The sequence below is a fragment of the Canis aureus genome, chromosome 28 (assembly GCF_053574225.1).
Source record: "Canis aureus isolate CA01 chromosome 28, VMU_Caureus_v.1.0, whole genome shotgun sequence".
NCBI lineage: Eukaryota > Metazoa > Chordata > Mammalia > Carnivora > Canidae > Canis > Canis aureus.
The window spans coordinates 21,264,166-21,275,115 of record NC_135638.1 but is presented as its reverse complement, the minus strand read 5'-3'; the positions used below and the strand labels follow the sequence as shown (position 1 = coordinate 21,275,115).

Here is a 10,950-nt window from a genome sequence, read left to right as displayed (position 1 = left end):
TCACCAGGAAAATCAAACGATGTTTTTTTTTTTTTTTAAGATTTTACTTATTTATTCAAGAGAGACAAGGAGAGAGAGACAGAGACATGGGCAGAGGGAGAAGCAGGCTCCCCATGGGGAGCCCGACACGGGACTCCATCCCAGGACTCCAGAATCATGACTTGAGCCGAAAGTAGATGCACAACCACTGAGCCACCCAGTCACCCCAAATCAAATGATGTTAAAAAGAAAGAAAGAAATCTAATTCTCAAATGCCTTTCAAAGTAATTTTGTTGTTTTTTCCTTGCTAAGGCTCTTTAAGGAAATTGAGGAGAGGGTTGCAGATCATGAAACACAGCAAAACCTTCCAAAAATCAAATTTCTATACCTTACTGCATCACTCCAAATCTTTAATCTGACTTCTATACCCAGCCCATCCTCCATTATCCCTTTCAGATATTTTTCCCCTTTAAGTATATACAGACCCAGAAACATTGAGTGATCTACCCCGTGTGCATGCTTATCTGTTTCACCCTCTAGCCAATCTAAGGGAATTTTTCTTGGACTTTTCTTTTAAAGACCAAGGAGAGAGAGGAATTGTAGATATTTGTCCAGTATGGAGATTTCCTGGAGGAAGGGGGATAACTGTTATTTTTTTATATACTTATCTTTTATATACTCATCTAGGAAAAAATGAAAAATTTAAGCATTTCTTTCACCTATTACTCCTACCCCTTTCTTTTTAGGAAGAAGTAACCAGATTTATGTGTCAATGGCCTAATTGTATTTCCAGGGCTATGTGGAAGTAGAGTTTCTTGGAATGTAACATCCTGTCTTTGAGAACTAGGCTAGTTTGAAGCCATGAAGAGAAAATTAGCGTGTCTAGTCTAAATAGGGTAAGTGGGAAGGGGCCAGAGCTGTGGGGTCTTTTACAGATAGATAGCTGGGGCTCAGAGGAAGCCTGCCTGAGAAGTTGAACACTGCCCATATCAGTGGTCCACACAACACTTCTGTAAAAAAAAAAAAAAAAAGGAATGGGGATGGGACTCTTTCCTCAAAATACTGTCAGAAAATTATGATTGTATACAAATTTTGTTAAAACAAGAGTCTTCACTGCCATCTGCTGAAAAATTGTTGTAATAAATATGTGCGTTTGTGATGTCAACAATGAGTATGGTGCCTGTTTGGTCATGCTGCCCAACCTGCCCAACTATGAACAGCAACCACTGTTCTTCCCTTGAAGTGCGAGGAGAGCCTCTGTGCTGGGCCTGTAGCAGTGGGCAGCACCTTGATGGTAAGATTGGGAGCATAACTAGTTTGAGAGGATATCATGTGGCAGAAGAAACAGATGTTGAAAATGGCAATAACCAAGGTCCAAAGAAGAGGCCCTCCTATAATTTTCTAGAGAAAACCTCCAGATACGGTCCCAAAAAAGTGTGGAGGAGACCAAGGAGACATTTTCTCTGATAGTAAGACAGACAAGTTCTGAGAAAAATAATTGCTGGCTTGCCTGTCCTTTGCTTCTAAGAGAATGGGGAGATGCCACCTGCTTCCTGATGCAAACAGAGTCTGTAGCCCATACCTGAGGAATACGCAATACAACTTGCTGCCATTTTTCTGTCAGTTAGTGCTGGAACACTCTCTTCAGGGGGATAGGCTAGTGTAATGGGGTGGCCTCTAGAGCAGATTCAAGTGATAGCTCAACTACTCACTACTCGCTATAGGGAGCTTAACTATCTGTCTCTGCTTCGGTTTCTTCATCTATAAAATGAAGATGGTAATATAATCTACCATATAGGGTGGTATGAGGATAAAATGGGCTTTTCAGGAAGTACATAAAATGCTTAGAACATGGCCTAGTAGTTAGTATTCTTGGCTCTTACTATTATTATTCCTGACTGCCTCAATCCCAAACACTTCCATATACATTGGGAGACTGAAGCTCCCAGAACATATAAGGTATAAAGTTAGGGGTGTGAATGGGTGGGGTGGGGGAAAGGGAAATGGAGGTGGGGAGTGGGTGGTTACTGTCTCCCTCAATGTGGAGTCCCTACACTACAGTGCAGAAGACAAAGGCAGAAAGAGAAAGTACCATAGACCATAGGTGCTATGGATTGAAATATTTCCAATACCTGGTCCATTGCCTCAGAAACCGGGAGTGGAAGAGGAATTGATTCTACCCAGAAGAGCATAACTATCCTTGATAAATGCCCAAGAGCAAATGAGCATTGGTGGAAGCCAGACATTTTATTCTGTCCTCTGCTATAAAACTGGAAAGGTATTTTCCCAGGACCGAAATGGACAAGGGACAAAACTGGGAAAAATCAGTATTGGTATCTAGTTTTTTTTTTTTTTTTTTTTTTAGCAAAGATGACATCTCATTTTAAAATCACTAAGAGTTGGAATAGCAATGACTTACTGAAACACTTACTAAATGGCAGGTATTGCTCGAAAGGCTTCGTGTGGATTATTACACTGAATTTTCCCGACAATCTTTGAGGTTGATAGTCTTACTGTCCAATGTCACATGGTAATACGTAAATGGAGAAGCTGGTTTAAGATTTACTAGTGGAAAGTGAGAAGGGCATATAGTTTTCTATTTCCACATCAGTCAAGGTTTTACATTTTTTAAACTGTTTCTTATAAATGAGGTTTAAAGATTTCATTACTACTATAGTTCTTATAAAAATGCAATCTTTTTTTTCTTGGCTTTTTATTTCCAACTAAGCTGTACCTCTACCAAAAAATTTCCCAATCTCTGTCTTATTTTTGCATTTGCCAGCTTTTTCCCTACTTCGGTTTCTTATGAAGCTTGGAGTGCAGTTTTTTGGGCTATGAGCCAAAAAAAATATGTGCAATTTCTTTCTTTTCCTTCTTTAAACATCTCTGGAAACTGGTGAGGTTTAGTTTAAAAATTTCCTTTCCTAATTATGTTCAAATTTCTATATTTTGCAATTTTGCCTGTATAACTTCATTAGGAAAGGGGAATTGGAAATTGATAGTCAAAATCAGTTTTTTCTTACATAATTAAGATAAAAATGAAGTTTATTATGCAGATACCTTTATAGTATGTTGTTTTTATTAATGACTCCATTCAAGAGGACTCGCCTAAAATTCCAAAGGATTAATTTCCTCTAAACATATTTAAAAACCAATCTTCCCTCTTCTACTCAATTGATCCATACAGAATCCCCTATTCAAATATCAGTTTTATAACAGTAGAGCCAGCACTGTTCAGGTCTCTAACTTTGGGATCCTGTGTTATTCCTTCCATCATTACATGCAATCATTATAAAATCCTCTATCTCTTCATTACCATCTCTTGGTTTTATATTTCATGCCCATTGCCACACACCATACTACTGCCCATGCTCTAATCACTGCAGACCCCTGCTGTGACCACACTTGCAATCTCTTGGCAAGTCCTGCTGCTTCTCTGTCCGTCTCCATCTCTTGTTCATAGCGCCTTAGGCTCGGTCACCCGAACACATCAAGAGCAGGCATTCCATAAATGAACTGAAATTGGCTGTAGGAGAGAGGCATTCTTTTTAAAATTAAAGTAGACCATCTAGGTACCTGTTGTATTTATTAGATATCAGTGCAGCTGAAGCTGAGAGTGGCCTAAGTGGCTGGCTGACTTTCAAGTTTTAAACAAAATCTGAGTGAGGGGATAAGAGGTCCTCAATGAACAGGCTGGGAGAGCTAGAAAGGAATGAGATATGGCGCCAGGTTCGCATTCCCCCATTGGCCTTTCTAGCTCTCTCTTTCTTCTCTGCCTTTCTCTTCTACTATGCACTCTCCTCTCTTGCTCTCTTCTTCAGCTTCTCTTTCTACTTCTTTAATTCTTTTTTTTCCCCAAATATTTATTTTAGAGGAAGAGAGCATGCATACACATGTGAGAATGGAGGGAGGGGGGAGGGGGGACAGAGAGAGAGAAGTAGACTCCTTGGCAAGCATGGAGCCTGACAAGGGGCTCGATCTCATGGCCCTGAGACCACAACCTGAGCCAAAGTCAAGAGTTGGATGCTTAATCAAATGAGCCACCCAAACACCTCCCCTTTACTTCCTTTATTCATTTTTCCTTAGTTTCTTTCACTGTTTTTTTTTTTCCTTCCCTCAAACAGCAAAGGAATTCACTCTTCCCAGGGGCCCTGCAGATTGTAGAAGTGTCCAACTCCAGAAAGTAAGTCTCCATGAATGTGACTCAATGGAATTGAACAGTACACAACCTGAACAGCCTTATGCTGGTCTGCAAATAAAGTACATTTTAACTTGTTGGATTGTTTACATTGACACATCATAGATGATGTTAACATAGAACTGAAGACTTTAGGAAAATGAACCAATTTCTCATTCCTGCAGTACACCACTATCTCTTTACTTGTATTTATTGACCACCAATAGGGTGAAGGCATCATGTGATGGGGCTGGGGATACAATAGTGAACCAAACAAAAACTCCTGAGATGACACAGAATGAATGAATGAATATATACAGCCTATCAGATCATAACAAATGTCATGGAAAAATCTAGGGTGTGGAAGTGGGGTAGGGAGCAGGGGAAAAACACCATTGGACCTATCTGTTTCAAGATTACTGTCAGGGCTATAGGAGAGTGGGCTGGCAGGGAGCACCAGTTGGAGTAGGTTAAGAGGCTGGGTGATTATCTGGTGAGAGGGTCTGGGGGCAGGGAGAGGAGGAAAGTAGGTGTGCTTCAGATATATGTGAGGGCAGAGCAGACAGGACCTGATGATGGACTGAATGTACAGCAAGTGAGACAGAGGGAAGGGGCAAACGTGACTCCCCAGATTTCTGAATCATATTGTCAATTACCAGTAAAATTTGGGGGCAGAGGGGACAAGTTTGGGAGTTCCCTATGGATTTGCCCCAGGAGATACCAACCACAAAATCTAAGCATCATTCGGGTCTTTGGATAATGCTTCTGCTGTAGAAAGAGGGATCAATTAGTATATCTCTGTCAGCTGGCTTGTGGGAGCTGGGTCCTCAAAGCCACTCCTGTTTATCTGTCCAGACATCTGTCCCACCAGCCCAGGCCACGGAGCAAAATGGGCAGGAAGAAAGTACAGGTAAGAAAAAAGCAAAAAGAGTACAGGTAAGAAGTGCACCCTGTTTCAAGTGTGCAAACGTGTGAGGTGTGGGGGCGAGGCTCTGCTTTCTGGTTCTGAGGCAAAACAAGCCACTTAGATTTTCAAGGATCTCACAATGAAGTTTCACTGCAATACTGGCTCCTCCTGGGGGCGGGAGAGGGTGCAGAGAAAGCTCCTCTTCCATAGAGAACTGAGAAGCAGATATTAAGGGATTCCTCCAGCAGAACTCATCTGTCCAAATCTAAAGAATCAAGAAACTGCTCATAGATTGCCAGTAGGATAGGAGAGGCCACATATTTTAAGTAGAAATTCTGTTAAATAGCCCTACTTTGTGAATGGTTAGGAAACATAAACAGTGAATACCAAGCCTAAATATCTATGATTACACTTAATGAAGCAAATAGTTCCCCGATCATCATCATTATTATTGGATAGAATAGCTTTTCGCATTTATTATTCACAATTGGAGTTGTCAGTACATAAAGAAAAATGTGCTGACTGGGACATTTTTAAAAATTAATTTACTTGATTTTAATGGCTGCCACTCCTGAAGGATGGCAAAAGTGCTTGGCTGCAGTTACAGAATTGTTTCTATTAAATAAGTGTTTAATAAGTTGATTATAATGAAGAAGATAAAGTGAAACTCTATGTTGAATATACATTAATAGCTACATGTTAAATAATATGAATTACTCTTCTCTAGTATTTGGGATGCCAAGATCAAGCTAATTATACTCTCTCTTAAGTACTCCTCAGTCCTAAGTATGTTAAATAGAGCTTGAAATTAAAACTTTTGTTTTCCTATTATAAGAATACACAAAGCTACTTTACGTCAGGTAATAAGGCAGGAATAGTCAGTTATTGTGGCAAAAGATTTAGCTTTCATCAATAAAATCAAGGCATTATTTAAAAATAATACTCAAAGGGGGCACCTGGGTGGCTCAGTGGTTGAGTGTCTGCCTTTGGCTCAGGTCATGATCCTGGGGTCCTGCTATCAAGTCCCACATCGGGCTCCCTGTGGGGAGCCTGCTTCTCCCTCTCCCTATGCATCTCTATGTCTCTCATGAATACATAAACAAAATATTTAAAATAACAACAACAACAACAATAATAACAATACTCAAAGGCCAATGGTTCTGAATTTACCTAGTGGATTGAATTCTGCAAATGACTTTTGGGTGATGTAAAAATAGGACTTCATGGAAATCTTGTAAGCATCTGGTAGGTTACTTCCAGAATCCAAGCCACCAAAGTCGCCACTAGGGGGCGCTGGTTTCAGGGAGAACGAGAGACTGGGGAGCTCTGAGTTCACCTGGGACAAAACAGGACCTAATGAAAAGGCAACTCCTCAGTGGATTGGCTAGAGAATGGGGTCAGAGATAAGCCCCCAAAGAAGTCTGGCCCGACCTATGTACCAATTTGTAGGCCTTTTTAAAAATATATTTTAAATTGATTTGTATTTAATTTTTAATAAGTATTTTATTTCATAATTCAAAAGCATGAAAGGGCTGATGGTAGCAGCCTCCCAATGCTTGCTTTCTTCCTTACTTTAGCCCAGAACTGCATTTCCCAGAAACTCCTTGGAAAAATGTGTGGCTGCATACTTAAGGTCCAATCAGTGACCTGTGGCAGGATGGTGGGTAGGAATCTGGGAGGCCCTCTGGAATGGGAAGGACTTCACCCTTCCTTCCTTCCTCCTGCTTCCTGCAAGGGGGCCTGATGGTGGGTTCAAGAAAATGGACCGCAACCTGAGGGGTGGGGTAGAGAGCCTGAAAGAGTCTGGATGGCTCTAACTTCATGACACTATAGCGTCAGCCCTGGACCACCTACCCCTGGACTTCTTTCATGGATAAGCCCTTGTGATTTTTATTTCTCTGTTCAATGAACCCAAATGTAATTTGAACAGTGAAAAGCCTCCCTTTCACCAAGTTCCCAAACAATGTAACTCCTCCCTTTCCTAAGATATTTTAACTGATAATATCTACAAGTGAGTAAATGTGTGTGTGTGTGTGTGTGCGTGTGTGTGTGTTTGTATCTTGGGAAATAATTTATATGAACACAAGAAGAGCTTCCTCATTTTTGGGGGAGTTGTAGAGATGTCAATTGGGTTGATGAACTGTAAAGGACTGAGCTTTTAGATTGTTTCCAGTCTTTAGATGTTACAAATAATGCTGCAATGAATAACTTTTTTCCATTTAGGTCCTCAGTGTTTATCCATAGGATAAATCCTGAAAGGCAAAATGCTAGGTGAAAGAGGATGCACATTTGTAATTTTGATAGCTGCCCTCTATAGGTATTATTCCAATTCATCTTTTAGTAGCAATGTATGAGAGTATGCTTTCCCTTGCATGCTTCCTAACACAGTATTTTCAAGAAGGCTAAATTTACATCCTTTTTGGAATGGCTCAGGAAAGAATGAGGGAATGGGGGAAAGAAGAAAGGATTAGGTTGAGATTCAAGTATAAGGTTTACCTTTTTAACTATCCATGGTGCGTGGATAGGGCATGCAATCCAGAGATGAGTTGCAATAGGCTGGCCCTTAGTTAATTCAATTCAGCTTTTTTATGGAGAAGTTGTAAGGATGAGCTTATAGAACTTTTTTTATGGTCTGTGGTTTGTGGTTTATATGAGGTCCCTACCAGAGCTTAGTCTGTGGTGTGGCTGACATGTATGTTTTTGGTATCTAGTCTCACACACGGTGTGGTACTTGCTCAGATCTGTGATTTGGAACCAAAGAGAAAATTTCTCCAGAAGTTTGGGGGTTACCAGGCAGGATTTCCTGCATGCAGTGGGCTCTGGGAGAGCCAGTGTCACACTAAACAGGGTCCACTTTGTTGTAAGACAGGTTAGCTCTGGGCCAGATCATGCAATTGATACACTCATCCAGGAGCTATGGCCTGTCCATACTTCTTCCCCTGCTCTCACTACAAGGCTTTCCCCTGGGGCTCGGCCTTCAGGTGTTCCCTAGAAATGGCTGTAAAGGACTTCACAGCATAGATGAGGAGGGAGCAACCTTCATGATAATGACCATTGTATAAGCATTAGCACTTACTATAGGTCAGGAATTGTTTGTTATAGGTGCTTATCATATATGAACTTACTGCCCCTCATCACAACCATGGGAGTAGCACTAATTATCATCATCTCCATTTTATGGGGTACTATGGCACAAGGAGGTTAAGTCAAGATCATACATCTATAAGGGTAGAGCTAGGGTTTGAATCTAAACTGTGAGGACTCAGAGCCTGAGTGCTTAACCCCTGCACTATGGCTCTCATGACCTTTTCTTAGGGCCCTCTTTTGCAGCTCTCTGCTCAGATTCACTGCTGGTTTTTGAAAGGCTCTGTGTGTCTGGCATCTCTGGTAGTGTCTGGTAATGGGTGTTTTTCTCCTCAAAACACAATGGCCTGAAAGGGAGGATTAATAGCTCCTTCCATTGTGCTCAAAGGAGGAAGACACAAGAGAACAAACCACAATGCCCATGCAAGGCAAAGGAAAGTGGAAAAAAAACAAGCCCAAGAACAGATGGAGGAAAAGAATCAGCAACTAACTGGAAAAGGAAAGAAAACAGAGCAGCAGAACATGAAAGAGCAAAGTGGACTTCAATGTAATTATGTTTTCAGTCCTGGAAAGAACAGCAATAGGGGGTATGTGTACAAATCAAGGAGCTATCCTCCACCATGGTGGCCAGGCCCGTGTCCCCACACAGTGACTGGGACAGTGTCTTAGCATCCACAATGCCTAGAGGAGTGGGCCCCGAATGACTGCTCATTAAATACGTGTGGAAGGGAGGAGAGACATTTATGACAAGAACCCAGGAAATCAAGAGGAAAAGAGAGTAAGATTATACTTGAAGCTAGCTAGCCTCCAGGACTAGGAAACCAAAGCAAATAAAGAGGGGATACCAAAGCAAGGGTCAGAGGTTGGAGGAGATACTTACACTCAGAGGCCTGATCAGGATGCTCTCAGAAACTACGGGTTTCATAAACTGGAACTCAAAAAGCCTTGGAGATATATATATATATATCTCACATTAAGGAAGTCTTGAGGTGTGCAGCCTTGTGGGTCAATAAATTTAGGGCCTCAGCCCAAAGAGCCTATCCTTTTCCTTCACAGCTCTGCTATTCTGAGGCTGCAAGGGATCCCATTAAGAAAATCACGTTCAGAAAAACAGCATCCAGAGAAACAAAAAGAAATATCCTTGCTTGTGGCCTTCTTTCCAGGTGTAGAAATCTTCCTTAGAAACTGCCCCCAAAGGGACTTGCCTTTACAACTCATAGCCTACAATTGAGTCACACGCCACCGAGGATGTAGGGACCCTTAGTCTCACCAGACCACCTTGAAAGGATGAGATTCCATCTTCCTGAGGAACAACTCTGCATGGGAGACCAGGAGGCATGAAAACAAAATCCACCCCTTCCTAGGAAGGAAGGACCAGGAAATGCAACAGACTCTATCTGGAGGTATACAATTCCCTTAGGGATATTTGTAAACAAATACACTTAATTTAAACGTGTATTAAATTATCAAGTAATTGAAAACCCAGTTTATTTATTTTTTTTATTGGAGTTCAATTTGGCAACATATAGCATATCACCCAGTGCTCATCCTGTCAAGTGCCCCCCTCAGTGCCCGTCACCCAGGAAGACCCAGTTTAATAGTAATAGGGGAGGAATTCATGCTCGCATAAAAAATTTGCTAACTACAATACTTTTCTGGTTACAAATGGATTTCTGACATTTCAGAGAAATGATTTTCTTAAGACATGCAGCAGCCCAAACTGGACTCACAGTATGTTCTAGGCAGAAAAGCATAATAAGGGAGACAGCAGAAAGTGGGGATCCTGCCACTCTAAAAAGAACTAGAAGACCTTGGGATGACCAGATTCAGCTCTCCCTATGAAGGGCTTTGAAAGATATAGGATGTGGGAAACAGCTGCATTTATACTGCTGTCGTATAGAGATCTATAGAGAAATTGAATGAACACATTGCGCAGGATATAAATCTGTAAGATTTCAGGGATATACAGGGTTTGTAACATTCAAAGTAGAAAATCTCAGATACTCCTTGGATTTAGTATCACTAAAAAGTGAGACAGGAAAGGTTATTGAGTAAGTTACTAAACAAATATTTATTTGAGTCTCACTAGCATAAGACACCGTGGCAGAAAAAACTATAAATCAGACACAGATGCGGGTCTCAAGAATTCAGTAGGAGAAACAAAACACGTCCCTAAAGGTATTCCCTTTTTGCTTACAGAGTGCCTTTTACAAAACTCTAGGGCAGCATTTCTCCTTTTCATGTCAATTATTGACTTATTTGTCCTTCTCCCTCATCTGCTGTGAGCATCTTGCATGGATATCGTACTCTTGTCTGTATGCCCGGCATCTAGGTTTCAAAGCCACCACCCATCTGTCTTTCAGACACTGCCAATTTATCAGATATGTATTTTATATTGATGTTGTAACAATTCGGTAAATGAAATGGATAATGATGAAGACAAATTAAATGTCCTATCTAAATGAAAAAGCAAGACTGGAAGTAACAGAAAGGTGTGAGCAAGTCCAAAGAATACCGGTGGCTCACTGCTAGCAAAACCTCCTTTCCGGGACTCCTGAGTAATCCAGAGGCCTGTATAGGCACAGGTGCCATGGCAGCTTTGCAATGTAGTCAGGCTTGTGTGGCAAAGCAGCTAAGTTAAGTGCTAATTTTAGTTCATGGCTTTCAAAGTTTAGGAGCCCTTAAAGACTCACTCAGGGTGTAGACCTTAGGCATAGGTTAAAAACCAACATTCTGTGCAGCTGTAGAGATTTTACATGGCATAGCTGAAAAAAAGACTTGGATTTATTATTATTATTATTAG

At 41.1% G+C, this 10,950-nt stretch overlaps 1 protein-coding gene across 3 annotated transcripts; it reads left to right on the top strand.

The window, feature by feature from the left end:
- The first annotated feature begins 1,161 nt into the window (after window positions 1–1,161).
- LOC144300511 (uncharacterized) lies at window positions 1,162–9,612 on the top strand. Of its 3 annotated transcripts, none has more exons than XM_077876584.1 (5): window positions 1,168–1,273; window positions 4,104–4,162; window positions 5,012–5,066; window positions 8,536–8,694; window positions 9,204–9,612. In XM_077876584.1, exons 1-5 carry the CDS (start codon window positions 1,192–1,194, stop codon window positions 9,215–9,217), a joined length of 369 nt encoding a protein of 122 aa, XP_077732710.1. In that variant the 5' UTR covers window positions 1,168–1,191; the 3' UTR covers window positions 9,218–9,612. The 3 variants fall into 3 exon arrangements, 2 of the variants coding, with proteins under 2 accessions (XP_077732710.1, XP_077732709.1); XM_077876583.1 differs by having other exon boundaries at window positions 8,536–8,734; XR_013367175.1 differs by lacking the exon at window positions 5,012–5,066 and having other exon boundaries at window positions 1,162–1,273.
- The last annotated feature ends 1,338 nt before the right edge of the window (window positions 9,613–10,950 follow it).

Excerpts from the sequence above, each read along its gene's own strand:
- LOC144300511 (XM_077876583.1), top strand. The coding sequence starts at position 1,192 with ATGAACAGCAACCACTGTTCTTCCCTTGAAGTGCGAGGAGAGCCTCTG. Across the intron at positions 5,067-8,535 it reads TGGGCAGGAAGAAAGTACAG|GAGGAAGACACAAGAGAACA; the intron begins GTAAGAAAAAAG and ends TTGTGCTCAAAG. Across the intron at positions 8,735-9,203 it reads GGAAAGAACAGCAATAGGGG|CTCTGCTATTCTGAGGCTGC; the intron begins GTATGTGTACAA and ends TTTCCTTCACAG.